The 16,220-nt window shown below is 45.9% G+C and overlaps 7 protein-coding genes across 7 annotated transcripts; 2 read left to right on the forward strand and 5 right to left on the reverse strand.

Annotated features, from left to right (window-relative positions):
- Positions 1 to 3,852: 3,852 nt before the first annotated feature.
- On the forward strand, positions 3,853 to 4,335 carry N7469_006825 (uncharacterized protein; the record flags this gene model as incomplete). Its single annotated transcript, XM_056645743.1, has 1 exon — positions 3,853 to 4,335. The coding sequence occupies one exon, from the start codon at positions 3,853 to 3,855 to the stop codon at positions 4,333 to 4,335; it is 483 nt and encodes a 160-aa protein (XP_056499184.1).
- Positions 4,336 to 5,706: 1,371 nt separating this feature from the next.
- Positions 5,707 to 8,520, reverse strand: N7469_006826 (uncharacterized protein; the record flags this gene model as incomplete). The annotated part of the gene is made up of 3 exons (XM_056645744.1): positions 5,707 to 6,346; positions 6,405 to 6,518; positions 6,584 to 8,520. The coding sequence occupies 3 exons, from the start codon at positions 8,518 to 8,520 to the stop codon at positions 5,707 to 5,709; spliced, it is 2,691 nt and encodes an 896-aa protein (XP_056499185.1).
- A 791-nt stretch (positions 8,521 to 9,311) lies between these two features.
- N7469_006827 (DUF1993 domain-containing protein) lies at positions 9,312 to 9,833 on the forward strand (the record flags this gene model as incomplete). Its single annotated transcript, XM_056645745.1, has 1 exon — positions 9,312 to 9,833. The coding sequence occupies one exon, from the start codon at positions 9,312 to 9,314 to the stop codon at positions 9,831 to 9,833; it is 522 nt and encodes a 173-aa protein (XP_056499186.1).
- A 209-nt stretch (positions 9,834 to 10,042) lies between these two features.
- Positions 10,043 to 10,723, reverse strand: N7469_006828 (GNAT family N-acetyltransferase; the record flags this gene model as incomplete). Its single annotated transcript, XM_056645746.1, has 1 exon — positions 10,043 to 10,723. One exon carries the CDS (start codon positions 10,721 to 10,723, stop codon positions 10,043 to 10,045), a length of 681 nt encoding a protein of 226 aa, XP_056499187.1.
- Positions 10,724 to 10,998: 275 nt separating this feature from the next.
- N7469_006829 (Zn(II)2Cys6 transcription factor) lies at positions 10,999 to 13,274 on the reverse strand (the record flags this gene model as incomplete). Its single annotated transcript, XM_056645747.1, has 5 exons — positions 10,999 to 11,697; positions 11,750 to 12,256; positions 12,313 to 12,981; positions 13,025 to 13,178; positions 13,267 to 13,274. The coding sequence occupies 5 exons, from the start codon at positions 13,272 to 13,274 to the stop codon at positions 10,999 to 11,001; spliced, it is 2,037 nt and encodes a 678-aa protein (XP_056499188.1).
- An 898-nt stretch (positions 13,275 to 14,172) lies between these two features.
- N7469_006830 (nitronate monooxygenase) lies at positions 14,173 to 15,264 on the reverse strand (the record flags this gene model as incomplete). Its single annotated transcript, XM_056645748.1, has 1 exon — positions 14,173 to 15,264. The coding sequence occupies one exon, from the start codon at positions 15,262 to 15,264 to the stop codon at positions 14,173 to 14,175; it is 1,092 nt and encodes a 363-aa protein (XP_056499189.1).
- A 537-nt stretch (positions 15,265 to 15,801) lies between these two features.
- N7469_006831 (uncharacterized protein) lies at positions 15,802 to 16,026 on the reverse strand (the record flags this gene model as incomplete). Its single annotated transcript, XM_056645749.1, has 1 exon — positions 15,802 to 16,026. The coding sequence occupies one exon, from the start codon at positions 16,024 to 16,026 to the stop codon at positions 15,802 to 15,804; it is 225 nt and encodes a 74-aa protein (XP_056499190.1).
- Between the last annotated feature and the right edge of the window lie 194 nt (positions 16,027 to 16,220).

Here is a 16,220-nt window from a genome sequence, read left to right on the forward strand (position 1 = left end):
TGAACAGAGTTCATGGCATCAGTCACTTCAATGCAACGGCACAAAAACTAGATACACCAATCAAAGCACCCCGCAACTAAAATGGCGAAGACGAATCTGCTCATCAAAAAGCTAAATGTTAAACAGATATCCCTCTGAAGATACCATAGAAACAAGGCTGAAGAATGATGGAGTACCTCCTCCGACGCGAGGGGTCTTACACAAGACCAGTCACTACTGGGATCGATCGAATCGTAACTCGAAAAAAAGCCAAGGAGTAGGTCGAAGCCTCCTATTGACTGAAATGGAAAAAGACAGCTGTGACTTGGGACATGTGGAAATATCCTTTTCACGCGCGGGGAGCGCCGTTCCAGTTGCTGACTTGATTCTATACCAAGTAAGAATGAAGATTTTAGTCAAGCTTAGAACCAAAAGACTCTAGCTCGGAGCGCTGTTGTCGCACACAACGCCACAAATTGCATGGCTTTTATCAATGTACAAGGCTAGAACATCGCGATAAAAGCTCCTCGGTGCCTGGATTCCTCCGCGATATCCTCAAACTACCAGATCCAAAACCTTGTCACTCGGTCCAAGCACCAGCACTTCAATTACAACGTTCCAGATCCCTCGGCCTTCTTGGAACCCCGCCCATATATGAACACCCAATGGAGGCTCTACTAAAAATTGGGGACCAACACAGTTAGATGAAATAGACCATGGACGTCTCGAGTGATTACCAAGTAATCATAGTGGCGCTCACCATTTCCAATCCTGGATGTAACGATGAGACCTCTTCCAGCCCAGACTCGACATCGTCTCTCCCGATCCCGGCCCCGAGACAATGGGTTAAGATTTACATCCGACAATAAGACGGAGGATTTGCTTTGGGTAACGAAAGACGTATACCAAGTGAATGGAACGTCTCAAGGGTACTTCTTATGTCCTGGTGACTGCACTCTTACCAGATTCAATGATACGCGGTTAGTATCAATTTCGAAGATATCCATGTCTATTACCCCTCTTGAGAATTGCTCAAGTACTCGCTGGTCGCGTTCTTGCATTAGTGGGCGCCAGGAATGTTTCAGGCCGCAGCAAGAGCCGGGAGGCGACGTGCGTTTAGTCGTGCACGGGGCGAATGGGATGGCATATCCAATAGAACAAGATGGATAGCTTGGAGAATTAATCCGGCTATGTGCAGTAGTGTCCGTTGAGAAGTGGAATGTGGAATTCTTTTTTCTTTCGAGTTGAGTTGAATTCCAGTGAGGGCAGGTTTGATTTGCGGAGGTGAAGTGATGGAATAATCCGGGGAGAGCTACTAGTGTGCAGAGTTTAAAGTATAATGCGAAATAGAGGAACATTTCTTTTATTTTCCTTTGGTCTACCCTGGTACTTAATAAAAATGCTTAAACTTTGACCGCAAGAAATGCACAACATTGCTGCTCGACATTTGGCCGAGGTCTATCAGATTATCAGATGGCTTGGGATGGCATGTTGGAACCGACCATTCTACGACCATGGTCCGATCTAACGTACGATCTATATCGAGTACTTGACCGAGATGCTGGAAATACTTTGTTTCCTACAGACCTGATACGTAGAATCGATGTAATTTTCACTTTGTCGAAGCTAGCGGGAATTAAATGCGGTTCTTTGCTTGTTCGTATTTACGTGGGCCAACTGCCACCAAAAGTGGTCATTGATCTCGTTAAAAAGCCACCTATCCGTGCACAAATGAGCTAGACCGATCTTTTATGCAGGGTCAGCGATGTCTGACGTGGATGGAAGCTGTTCGCTTAGCTTGACAATCATAGCAAAAGAAGCCACCCTCATTACGAAGAGACAGTTGGGCGTTGGACCGACTGAGCTTGCGATAGCAATAATTTACATTATTTTCTCTTAGGCAAGCTCTTGACAGAACTTCAATAATATCTGGTTAGTCTGGTGGCTGCATTTTAGCCGGAGCTCGCATAGCTGTAGATATTTTGTGCATTCATGTACTGTATAATAGCATGGTCCGCATGGGCATCGGGAGGGCGTTATCGACAGTTCAGCGCGCCATTTGCCAATACGCCTCACCCCACTGGGCAACAACTCGGCGTTCTTTAAATGCCAAATTCTAATATCGTATGAGTCGTGCGAAACTCACCACCCTTAATATTGCATGCATGTACTGATGCTCTGCTGAGCGACCGAATAAGACGGAAAAGCGAGAACAATATACGTTCGGAGATCAGTCGCCCCTGCGGACTACCGATTTCATTGCAAACTGACCACTAGCCATCGGTCAAAAGCTTCGTCAAAAGCGAAAAAACATTTTTATACTCCGTACAGTACTCCGAAGCAGGGCCGCACAGCGCCGTGATATTGCAGTCGGCATTACGACTGAAGGCATCTTTGCGCTTGCCACTTGGGAAGTACATATGTACTGTACCTTTCATCTCCGTTTAAAGTCTCTATTTTCAATCGGACTTTGAATGAAATATCCGATCACGCCATTTAGGCGTGTCGCCGATTACTGTACACATGTACCTTGATCCACGCGGTCCACTTTTAAAAAAGGGTCGCGTTCCTGAAGGCACGACGATGCTTGGCTGGAAAAAGTCTTGAGCGGGTCTCCTTTTGTCTGAGGCAAGAAAGTCGCCGCAATTCCATTGCGGTGGCTGTTTTCAGACAAACTAACGGTGGGGGATCGTCGAATGTTGAGTCGAAGATCGCAAGTGTGAGGAGTGGCGATTCTCGTGAAGCCCTTTGGTAGAAATGTACGACATAACTTAACGAAAGTAATGAAATGATACACGGATCTGTAATTGAACTGCTCGCGGCGATTATAGAAACCCCAAAAGCTTTAGGAAGCGCGACAAAAGGGGAATGCTGAAGGATCTTAATAATGATGAAGTGGAACTAGAAGCTCGGCAATCCTGCCTCTTGAGTTGCTGAGTCACTGCAGGTTTTCGAAAGCTTTTTAGTGAAGAATTAGGGTAAAGAAAATTCAGGAAATGATATGAAGTTGATATAGTTGCAGAATCCGTTCATCGAAAACGGATTTCACGATCGTCAAAATGAGCGTCTCCGGATGCGACGATGCCAAAGATGAGGTGGTTCGGATTTCCTGACACGGTAATCCGTGGAGATCGTGAGTTACCCCGTGCGACAGTTCTATTTCTTTTAGGCGGTGGAATAAGGCAGAAGAAGGAAGATAAGCTACAGCGAGAGATCTCCACCGAAAAAATTTCGAAGCATCAACTGATCCTGGTTGACTCCACTTGGTCTTTGCCTCTCCAAAAGCCAAGGGGCCGAGTAGCCGGCCACACATTCATCTTGATATATATCAAAAAAAAACCACCAATTTTTTCTGGAAGGAGAATTTGACTTGAAAAAACCTGGAGGGAATTGTGTAGACCTTAATACTCAACTTTGACATCATTGTAATCATAATTCATGGAAGCATTCCCCGAGGAATCCAGCATGGTCGAAGAAACCGCCGAAGCCAGGCGCCACCTTGGTCAGTGCTGAGGAATTCGAACCCTTTGCTGCGTTGGCTTAGGAAGTTGGCTGAGTCTAGAACCGAACTTGGGAGACCTGGTGACACGGCAGACTCTAAGCCAAGTGGAGGGGAGTTCTGGCTTGGGCGCTTGCATTCCCCACGATGCAGATCCGTCCGTATAAGTCTGGGTGGTCACCAATTTTTTTTTTCCAATCTCACGATATTATTTTCCTCCCTTTCGCAAATTCCATTTCTCTCCACACGTTAGTGATATCACTACCATATCGACACTTGCATTTCAAGTCGAATTTGCTTCAATTGTCAAGCATAAAATTCTCTTTACAAACATATACCTCCTCATACTATCTTAATCCTATAAATCGGTCCAAATGACCACTGCCATCGGCGTCGAACCAAAGTCGCCGTCTCCTGCTCGTGCAGTTCCTCTTTTCCAAAAGAACGCCAACAAACGCTGGCCCCCAATGGCCAACCGAAGTGCTCTTCCATACAAACTCACGGTCATTTCCAAAGAGAAATTGACTCGTGAAGCCACCGCTCCTGACCCCAATCTTCGTCGCTGTGTTGCACACTTCCGCCTGCATTGTGGTTCCGTTGAATGGACTGAGAACGACATGAAGTCCCGAATCAGCTCTTTCGAGTTCGAAGAAACCGACGACGAGGACGAGTCAGACAATAGTCCCGCCGAAGAACAAGAAGACCCTATTCAGAACACCGTTATCCGTGTTATGGAAGCTCGTGCCGAGAAGTCATCAAAAGATGTCGATGCGGACAAGACAATCGTGATCGAGGGCCGGGATTGTATCGATGCCAACAACGATTATTGCTGCGTTGCCGTCAGCCCTTGTGCATAGGCTGGACCTATCATGATCAATGTTGGGGCTACCTCAGCACGCCACCATTACTTGTTTACCAGGCTCCCCTTCGCATCACCTCGCCTCTCGTCCGATCTAATGACTTAATGACCTTACGACCAAATTACGACACCATAGACCTGATCAAAACCAAATTCCTGTATATAGCTACTGTCCTATATCAAACTAATTAACATCAAAAAAGTTGGCTGGCCAATTATAATTTCATTCTTACTTCTGATAAAACCATCCCTAAAATTGATAGTCCGTACAGTACATAGAACCTAAATTTGTATTAACATAGACCTCCTGTAAACCCCCTTAAATTCATGCCCATCCTATCCTCCTCGAATCTACCCTCGTGACTCAGACCCCGTCGGTCATCACATGGTCTCCTAAAGGTACATTGAACATCGCCGATTCTCGGAAGATCTCGACGATCTCAGCTACCTGGAGAACAACAACAAAAAAAAAAGGAGATTATGGGACCCCAGATTACCGAAAGAGCAACGACAGCAGTACCACGAAAGATTGTAATTCTCATTCGTTATTGAGATGATGGGTCCTCAATGGTGTGGTGGCAAGTCTTTGTCGATCAGTTACCATGCAGGGGCTTCCAGTCCTGTTTTTGTGTGCACCGCATCGTGAGTCTCCATAGTACCGACCAGAAGACCCTCGAAACTTCTCTGAGCTGACGCATCGTGAAAATCGTCTAATTATCAGTGGACAACGGCGATGATCGTACAGTTTGCAAGTGTGAATGGCCGATCGTCGACTAAAGAGTACAGTACTGTACACTCCGTGCCCTTGTGTCCCCTTGCGTTCAGGCCATCAAATTCAGGAACTTACCTTTTACAGTCTGATGAACAGAGCTCGATGTGGACATATCGAACACCAGAATATACAAAGAACAAACCCGTCATCTCTGTATCATACTAGAGCTCGCCCACGCTATCGGGTCTGGAGAATGGTCATGGTTCTCCACTAATTACGGCGTGGCGTGGATCTGACTGGACGGCATCTCATCCGCGCGCTACCCCAGATTTTCCTGGTATTTCTAGAGGATTTTATCTCACGTCAACGTCTATATGACGTTAATTGATCATTATGTGTATAGGATTTTATCTACTTCCAATACGGAATTTCCTATTATGAATATATCGTTATATTTGCCCACTCAAGTATCCCGACGTGGACATCTAATAGCCAAGAGTTTCAATAGGATTGGTGATATAGAGAATACGTCAGAAACTACAAGCTGGAACGCATTCAATGAGACCGGATGAAGTCCTAAAAAACTAGATATTCCAATGTTTGAAAAGGGCGGACAAGGAATATCAGAATGACGCAGTGATACTCGTGCTCCGTGGGTTACTGCTTGGACACGACGACTTCTACCTCCTCAGAACCAAGCTTCACTTTCCATCCTCCCCGCACCTTTTCATCCCCTTTGATTACTGCATAAGTGGCATCCGTTCCGGGACTCTCGACCCAGACAATGATATCACTTGCTTTAGCAGGACCGGGCGCAATATGCAGGCGCAGAGAGGTGGCATCAGATTTGTCAAAGGAGTACCTGTCGATCTGACCAGCACTAATGCTCACATAAATACCCATTGAAGCGATGTACACTCGTCGTCGCACAGTATCTCGAGGGTGCACTGTGACAGTATTACCGCTGACCGCCATGTTTCCTCCATAAGTCACAAGTCCGACATCGGGGTCTTCGACAGTATAGGAAGCCGATCCAAGTATAAGGCCCAAGAAATTTGGACCGTAATCTCCAGAGTAGTCATCTCCGCGAAGGGTGTCTGGAAACGAGTGAAAGCCATTATACATCGAGCCATCTTGACGGATATTGCTTAGGGGTCCGGTAATACCGCCATAGCCAGCTCGAAGGAGATATGTGTCTTGGGGGGTTTGGCGGAATTGAGAGAGTAGAGGGAGTGCATTGAGGCCTGATCCGTAATGGTGGATCATTCGCTCGATGCGTTGTAGTTTACCGCCGTAGCTTGAATAAATCCATTAGCACATTTATCAACTGTACGAGACTCGAAAAGGAAACCCACATGAAGTCCCAGTATCTTCGAGCATTTCCATTCCATCCCCAGTGCGACACGGTTGGCATGAAGCCTAAGATACTGTTGATAGTCTTCGTGGCTGTTCGATCCAGACCAAAATAGCTTGATTCAACAATTGTTAAACCTTTTTTCTTTCCGCGGCAATGCCATTTTCATCGAAAACTTACTTGCTCCAGTAATAGATACCTTCCTGACCTGTAGAGTCCCAAGCCATTTCACTACCAAAAGGCTCGGCTTGGGAGTCCCAAGCCTCAGCCCGAATCCTCATCGCAGCTTCTACGGCATCTGCTTCATCAGTCCAATCCTCGCGATGAAGATCGTCAAGAAGTTCTCCAACAACAGTCTCGCCCATTAAGCCCAAGCGCGAATATCCAATGACGCCCTCCCCGTTTGAATCAGTTTCGAAGCAAGTAATCGTGGTGTTATAAGCCATGCCGAGATACCATTGCCATGTATGAACCTTTAAAAGAGAGTTATCGTCTCTCCCCGCGCGATAAAGTGCCCAGTATGCCCCGATAACATGGATATAATCATAAGCACGATCCGTGGCATACGATGCTTCCTTATTCCATGACCACCAATTACCCCAATTAATGGACTGGTCGTATTGGAAGTCTGGGACCTTTTCGGGCTCGTAGAAGAAAATGCTCTTTCGAACTGTGAAATCCGGATTTTGAATCCTCTTTGACAGGACTTCGCTGGCGAATTGTTCTAGTTTACTTATCTCGGTGGCATCTGCGAGTCCTGACTGTTTCATTGCCGTGGCTAGATATATCACACCACCTTCATCGCTTAGACCTGATATCCATACTCGGGGTTCTTGAAGAACTTGTGCGCCGCTGGAGTGATCCCATGTCACTACAGATGGAGCGCGATTGAAGGGGTCTTCTGTATCGTTGTACCACATGGATGTTGTTGAAAACGCGCCTAGTTTGCTGATGACATCTGGCGCTGATTCTGTGATGAAATAATGCACAGTTTGAACTTTGCCATCTTCGTATGTGATTGTTACTTTCGTTCGGCCCCAAACAGCTCCAGTCGGTGTGAGTGTAAGCATATTCTTCTGGTCACGATTAATCTTGAACGCATCGTCATCCGACTCGATCTTTGAGATACTAGTATCTCCATAAAAGACATAAAGCTGAGCAGTAAGGTCTGCAGGCACAACGTATCCAGGAACTCCGATCGTCAAAGGTGTATCCGTTGATCGTACTGCCTGTTGTATACCTCGAATACCATCTTTGACGAGGGAAAATCGAAGACCATAAGTAACTGACTCGCCAGCTTTGAGAACTCGAGAGCTTGGCTCATTCCAAGGTGTCACATTTGCCCATTCATCTTCGGCATATGCTTTGGTGTGGGTTTGCCATTCGTAGAAACCTTCGAAGGTTTGACTACCATAGTATAACGGATCTGTGCTGGCTTCATCCAAATTTCTCCATGCTTCGAGGGGCGTGCTTGTGTTGACAAGAGGAGTAACGATCAAAGCAGCGCCTGTGCCCGATGTGGGTGTGACTTGAATATATCCGGCATCCAAACCTATAAATGGATCGGCCAACGAGCATTTGGCAGACATTTCCTCCGCTGTACGATTGGTGAAAATACTATTGAATTCTGTCGGGAATCCTAGACTCCCAATCTCAAGACTATCATTCCCATTGTTCGTTAATTTGAAAGATAGCCCCAAGTCGCCATCGATGTCTGACCATGTTCGAATAATCCGAAGGGGCGAATTGCTCGGTAATGTTGGTTCAAGGTCCGCGCTACCAAGTTCCTTTGAATCGATAACTTTGACATCGTTTCTTGCGCTTGATGAATCAACCGAAAGCCACTGACCCGCTCCAGCTTTCCGGTAGCGGTAGGTTATATCACCATTGTGGTACTGTTTATTCCCCGCTCTGTATGAAATGAAATCAAAAGGCAGAAAGTCAAAATCCTCACCAGATGGTTTCAACGAGGCGAGGATTTGCGAGTCTTTCACTAATTTGATATCAAAATTGGCGGTTGACAACGATGTATACGCGCCATTCAAGCCAAGGGCATCCTCTTGAGCGCTAGCTCCCAAAGCTACAAGCAGAGGAATAAAAGCTGTTCGCAATTTCATGATGTATAATTAGTTGATTATGGGTGTTCCCGATATCCAATCCACTGCATGTCGTGGTTGAAATTGAAAAATCCTATACTAGTAATATCTGCCATGGAAGACGGCCTATTTAAATAATGTTGGCTGATCCCTGAACCTTGGAGGGGACTATACTAATTTAACTTGAATCTGTAGTTATGCATTGAGTAAAATCCCAGCGGAGAAACCATTCCCGTGAATGTCTGAACGAATTCAAGTTTATCCCTTGCCCCACACTTCCTCCGTAGGGTTACATTGGAGTTGATTGATTTATGTAGATGTTATACTTCAATTTCCTCATAATTTGAAGTGAAAAGCTAACAAACAAAAGCTGGGTATGCCTTATATTCATTCACAATACCATTGTAATTCATCTTGATTCTTACATTTCGACCCACCCATTTCCTATTCTTGCTAGTCTAGCACACTGTAATATTGGCATGGTGTTTATATTTAGCGGAACTAGCATTTCACTATGAACCGAATCCGAGATTGAAAAGATGAGTTGTCCCTACGATTTCAGGGTACTGCATACATGAAAAGTAAAGAAAAAGCAGTCTTTCTTTGAAATAAGATATACTCAAAATGTGCTATTGTTTATTGTTGAGACATCCATGAATCACAGGATGTCCAGTTCGGGTCTAGCGTATCGCCCCCAACATGTAAGACTCATAAAATCGACATGGGAGGCCTGACGACAGTCACTACTTAAACCCTTTCTCACCTTGGCAAATTCACTTTTTGACCGTACACATAACTCTTCATTCCTCATCATGTCTCACACTTTCTACGATGGCACCATCGTGGTGCTTCAAGGCATTCTTGAAACTTTTTCTCATATCCTTCACAAAGCCGAAGAAAGCCCAAACTCTAGCGCTTTTCCCGCAGCTCGTCTGCACGAGGACATGTATCCATTGACCGACCAAATTCGCCTAGCAACTCAATTTTCTGAGTATATTCTGGCTAAAGTGACCGGCCGCGAGCCAAGGAAGTTCGAAGGCAATCCATTGACCTTCGCTGAATTCTATGAGCGTATCGATACCATGCTGAAGTCACTCAAAGAAGCAGATAAGGATGTCGTCAATGCAAATGCCGACAAGGAGGAGCTTACTCAAGTTGGACCTACCGCAAAAATTGAATTGAGTAATGCTATATACGCCCATCGCATAGCCTTGCCCAACATTTACTTCCATCTCAACATTGCTTACGGCATTTTGCGGAAGGAGGGCGTGCCTCTTGGCAAGCTTGACTATTTTGCGGGCTTTTTCCCACCGAGCATGGCTCAAGGCAAGTAAAGAAGTGATGTTGGTTATGTTTCCGGATGGAGAGGGTGCTGATCTATGAGAATGAGTTCCGAGTAGACCATGATGGTCTAGATGTGGACTTGAGCTTTCATTTGCCAAATTCTTGTGGAAAGATAGCAATGTCGGAACAAGCGATTTGTATGTACATTTAATGAAGTCTATCTATAGAATTAATCTCCGATCTATCGCAGAACGCACATTCAAGCCCGGGACATGTAGAAAGCCATGATAAGCCCCGATCGCTCAGAGTATTTCGCAGTGCTGGTGTCTTTTGGTAGAAGGTGTCCATCTCCAGCTGCCCTGAGAGCTTCGGCAAGCGTGCATTTGCCAATGACAGAGAAGCCCAGACGTTTATATAAATTCACAGTGATATGATTTTCAGGCTTAACCATCAGCCGAAGATGTACTTGTTGAGGCGAGGATCGCCAAGTTCGCAAGTAATCAACCGCTTCCTGGCATAACTTCGCACCAAGTCCATTCCCACGATGCTCTGGAAGTGTGAATAGACTTAACATTTGCCAACATTCTTCCCCTGCGTCCGGATCTTGCTTCGATTGGCCAGATTCAGCAGGCAATGCGAAGTCAGCCTCGGACATTGGGCCTCGAAGAGTAACTTGTCCAATCCATTCGACAGGATCATGGCCCGTACCTTTATCGTCCAGTGGGGTTGCGGCACAGATGAAGATTTCACTACCAGGTCGTGTAAGGCGATCAATCCATTCATTTTCTGAAAAGGCAGCTTCCGTTTCGTATGTAGATGCAAAAGAACCAGGCGATGTTCTCAGTGCACGGAGTCGGAGATCCCGATATTTTTGGGCAGCTTCATTGACGTTTTCTGTCTTGGAGACCCGAAAAAACGAATAAGTATATTGAGACTTCATTTTGTTGAGATTTGAACTCTCCTGGTAAATAGTGAATCATTCTGAAGCGGTTGACATTATTTATTAGCCGCTGCTTAGGACCCTTTCCAGTGGATCCAACTCGGCTTTCGCTACGGCCAACTTGAAAAATACCGATTGCGATTGTAAACGGGTTGCTTCCGCTCCCGAATCGGCATAGTTTAGGAATACCGGCTGGTCTCGCCGAATATCCCGAAGGGCGGCACCGCCAAAAATAATCAAACGAAGGCAATTTTTGGAAATTTGGAACTATTCAACTATTCAGTACACATAGACCCTGGCCATAGAAATGCTGCATCGAAATCATTCGGAATCTCCGGGGCGTCCAAAGATCCCACATCATTAGTGGATTGAGCAAGGAAATCTTGCATTAAAGGATTATGTAGAGTCATCTCGGTAGATAGGTAAGGGCTCAGGGAATCTGGAACCTCTGTCACGGGAAATTCTCTATGTTCGAGAGTCGGGCCGTATCCGGGTGATTGGTCCTCAAGAGGCAGTCTTACTGTTGGATCAGGAATAAGAGGCTCATATTCCTGAACCATTTGAGTAGACGACGGATTGGATATATGGCGATTCAAGCAAAGTCGAACTCGCTGGAGGTGCTCATAGAGGTCTTTAGCGGCAAGACTATTGGAAGAGCTCAAGACACGCAGAATCTCCGTTGCGATATCGACGGATGTGATATCATTGGGATCTCCCACGGGTAGAAGGCTCGATATTGCCAGGACTAAAGCCGAAGAGAAAAGATAAGCTGGGAAGGCATAGCCAAACAATGCTATTGATCCACTTGTCCATTCTTCAACGCATAATTTTAAGCAATACCGTGCAGCGTGAATGCAAGCTTCGCTCAAAGCTCCGACAATTGGGGTTACCCCTTCATTTGAGAGATAGGATTTGTCTTTGATATGACAGATGAGCAGATTGAGTAAGACAGGCCGAATCGCTAGTATGACACACTGGTACTGATTAGTATTAGACAGCAGCGAGGGGTTGGATGAAACGACACACATAACTGAATTGAAGATGCAGAAAAACGGTATACTTCGAATTGGGCTTGTCGGCCTGGAGCCTCAAATTCTCTGGAAGCGTTTGGACCCATTGCTTGAGTTGGATAAGTAGTTTATGCTCACGTTGGAGAAAACTTTCTGTTGACTTCTTTCGACTGTATATCTCTCTGGTCGTATTGCCAATGATTCTTGCCAAATCCACAGTTGCGATTTGATATGCGCTATCCGCAAAATGTTCAGGATAGGTTTCCGAGAGCAGATTTGAAGGAGGGTCAACATGAACATCGTCATCATGTATTTGAACGGGGAATCCTGCCTTTGATCCCCAAAATCGATCAAACATATAGATGGTCCACCATACTCGAACGCGGTGCTCTCTTTGCACTTGATGTAAAGTCTGACTTTGCGGTACGTTGTAATTCAAACCGAGGCTGAGGCTGAGGCGAAGGGCATTGCCGACCAGAAGATACGCAGAGTGAAATCGGTTGAGGAATTGACAAAAGTATGCCTTTATCATGATCAGCTTCAATATAAAAAGAAAAGAGGATGAAAGAAAATGCGTACAAGAAGGAGAATACTTTCAATATGATTCATACTGGGCCTTTCCGGAATGATTTGCAGTAGGCTCATTGCCCGAGCAAAGAATGCGGATCCTGGCAGAACAGAGGTGTTGGTAATATCATAAGCGGAAGAAAAGACCTGACCAAGGCCGAATAGAGCAAAGTATTTGCATTTAAGACCAGGGTCGTCAAAGTCCTTTCTTTGATAGAGACTGTGAAGGACATCCAAGGTCTCTTTCCTCAAAACCAAGTGGAAAGCTGGATTGATATGACCAAGAGCAGTCTTAACAAGGAGTTTGGCATAGATTAGGCTCGGCCATTGCACATCCGTTTGAAATAGAGACCCCAGAGTATCTTCATCGGTATAACGCCACCTGGGAAGGTGAAGTACGGGCGAATCTGTGATTCTCAAGGACTGACATAGACGAGTAGCGAATGCCGTACATGCCGCCTCGCTGATATACAAAGGAAGAGCCGAACTGCCAAGAGACTGGAACCAAGGGCTTTCTCCAACAGCGTGATCATGGATTATAGACTCAACATTCTCAGGCTGTGCTGGTGCAGTATTTGAAGGTTGCTCAGGATGAGGAGTTGAGGGTCCTTGGCTGAAACCTGTCCGCTGGTCATGCAGCTCCTCACTGTCTTTGATGAGCTGCTCAAGATAGCTTCGGCTCTCAAGTTAGTTTTAAATATATTCTAAATTTGGAAGTATGTACTTGGTCTTGGAATATTGTACGGTACCTTTCATCAACCCGGATCTTCCGATCGCGGGTTGCATATCGACATTGAGTCGCATAACCGGTTCTCCGGCATCTTGAACATGGCTTTTCACCCGAGCATTTCACTTTTTGGGAATGACATCGATAACATCTGGGTACGGTATTAGCGGTATTTTAGATATGATAGGATAGCACTGGATTACTAACGCAATTGGCCTTTTTTGTGATCTCGTCCCCACCGGTACATCGTGACGTCGGATTTCTGATCGGTGCATCGAACAAGGTGTACTTCAAGCACACTTCCGATTCTTGTAGTCCAATATATCTTTAGCTCGAAGAGCAGTCGATGAAGAACTAAGCAATGAGACGGCTAATGCAAACCGTTGAAGTGAGGATGACACATTTTCTGATGGAACCGGCCAACTTTCAAACTGCCGGTTGTTGAGCCAATCAGAAGGCGAGATGAACGACTATACCTCGGTATCCGTCGAAGAGACAGCACGTCCTTAGGGAGGCATTATTTAATATATCTTCAGTTCCTCTCATGTCACAATCCGCTGGGGAGACCTGATAGTTGCTCAAATAGTTATCATTGACAAGATCAACGAGTAGAATTAGTTGTGAAGTGCGATGCCGATGCTTTCGGGATGCTTCGGGTGAGCTCTGCAAAATACTACCCGAATCCCAGTAAAATGGCAATGTATTGGAAAATGATAGTAGTGTGTATTGCTCGCATTTATATAGCATGAATTGGTCAATTGAATATCAGTCAATACTCGTTATAATGTCAGGTGCGTATGAAAGAGACACCCTTGAAAAGAAAGTCAGATCTGATTTCATTGTTTCCATTGGCACTGATCCCAGTCCTCCATTCTCTGTTCTTCATCAGGCGGTTAGATACAAATCTTATCATATCATATGTCGAATCCAAGCTAACAACTCAAGAATAACCACACTACTCATTGCTTGGTCCATTATTTTGCGAATCTAGATCAGTATACAAATGATTCAGGCAATAGCGTGCAAGGGCAAGTAGTTCCACATCATGTTACATAGTGTTGCTTTGAAACGCAAGAAACACGAGTAGAAAAGTGTCGACTTGGCTCCAATAACAGAAGAAAATACCATTTCATTAATACATTATTTCACAATTTAGTAGCGTGGCGAACACGGTATAGGAGTCTGTTAGCTTCCTCGCGCGTGGAGGTAACGATGCGGCCCGCCGACATCACTCTCTTCACAAGCCCAACCGCGGTCCCGGCGTATGTGCAAAGCCTCCCTTCGGGGCCGTAGCCATCATCCCCTTTGTTCAAGGACTCACGATAGAGTTCCCTATTCTTGACATCGCATAGCCCATCACAGGCATCCACATATGTCTGATTGATTACACCTCGGCCATCGTATCGATCAGGCCATCCATTGATGTCTCGTACACTGTCATAGATCTTCGTCCGAATGGTGCTAAGACCACCATCAAAGGCCCGCAGGACTTCTTTTTGATACCCAGTCGCGATCATCGACTCAGGGCTGGCAAGAAATCGAGTTCCCATGACACATCCCTGCGCTCCGAGATTGATTGCAGCAGCAACACCTCGTCCGTCACTGATCCCACCAGCAGCCATCACACTGATCTGACCTTGTGTAGGTGTCCAAATCTCATGGATTCTGTCGCAAATTTCAGGTACCAGCGAAACAATGCTAGCCCCACGGGCGAGGGAGTGTCCTCCCGCGTCCGAACCCTGGGCCACAATGACATCTGGCTTCACAACTCTGGTCACTTCGATAGCATCCGCCACAGTGCCAACCTGGACCCAGATTTGTGTCTTGTGGGATGTGATATGTCTTATTTGGGTTGCCCACGGGACGAGATCTTGAAATCCATGTGGCGGAGCAAACAGCCAAACCGCACAAGGCCAGTATTTCTGGAAAGCGGGCAAGGCATCCACTAAAGATGCACTCCAGGTGATGAAACCCACTCCAACTGGCAAAAACACTGGCTGGGGAGGATTTCTCTCAGCTTGAGTAGTCTCTTCATCGTCGAAAAGTTGGTCCTTTGCTTCTTCTAGCAAGTCCTCTAAGTGGTCACTATGGTATCCAGCAGCAATGAATCCTAGGCCCCCTGCTTTGGAGACTGCGACTGCTAGCTTCGGCATGGCAATCTGGGCCATAGGGGCGGATACAATGAGAGGAGATGCGGTCCATGGATAGACACCTTGAAGGTCACTTGAATTAATCATGGTTGGATTATCACCTAATAGAGATACTGTAAAGTCGGCGCAATAATAAGAAGGCAATGAAATGATCACACCACACGATTATACAGACTCTCCGCAAGATGAAAAGGTAAATCCAGGCCTCGGTTGGATGTTCATAATACGCCATATTCTATTGTTGCTATACACTCCATTTCCCCGCACTATACTAAACACTGATTCAGAAGATAGGACGTCACTGAATTTGTTGACTAGCCGCAATAGCCTGCGTGCCTTGATGCTTATCAGCTATCCAAATACTCTTGGACCAGTCCCACTGGGTAGATATGGGGTATATTCAGGCGAGGTTGGAGTCAAACCCACTTCCCCAAACTTCCCCAGCAGCCCGCTCTTTCCGCATGCTCCTATCGTGGGTTCCGCAACACCCGATCCGAAGATCGGAAGCAACAGGAACTAGCTAAGTATGAAACCACCAAGGCATTTTATAAAAGTCCAGTGCCACTTCGTTCATTTTTATGCCCCAATCAACATCATGAGTTCTAGCACATCGACCTTCTCTCATCAGTCCATCATGCAGATGACACACGAGGCAATCGTTGACCCTTGTGACACGGCAAATTTCATTGACAACGAGTTTGCCGCCTCCAAAGCCATCGAATAGTTTTCGGTACGCGATCCTGCCACGAACAATCTTGTCACACGGGTACCACAGAACACAGATGAGGAATTACGCGCTGCAGTTGCTTCAACCAAAAGTGCCTTCCCAATATGGCGGGCAACAAGCATCATAGCGAGACAGCAGATCCTTTTCAATTTTGTACACCTGATCCGTGCCAATTGGGATCGCCTTGCTGTATCCATTACCTTGGAACAAGGCAAAACTTTTAAGGACGTTAAAAGACGACGTTCTCCGTGGCCTGCAGGTGGCTGAGACGGCTTGTGGGATTACTACCCTGTTCATGGGTGATGTTCTCGAAGTT

The sequence above is a fragment of the Penicillium citrinum genome (genome assembly GCF_028827155.1).
Source record: "Penicillium citrinum strain IBT 23319 chromosome Unknown utg000006l:1.0-3011923.0:1.0-3012962.0, whole genome shotgun sequence".
Taxonomy (NCBI): domain Eukaryota; kingdom Fungi; phylum Ascomycota; class Eurotiomycetes; order Eurotiales; family Aspergillaceae; genus Penicillium; species Penicillium citrinum.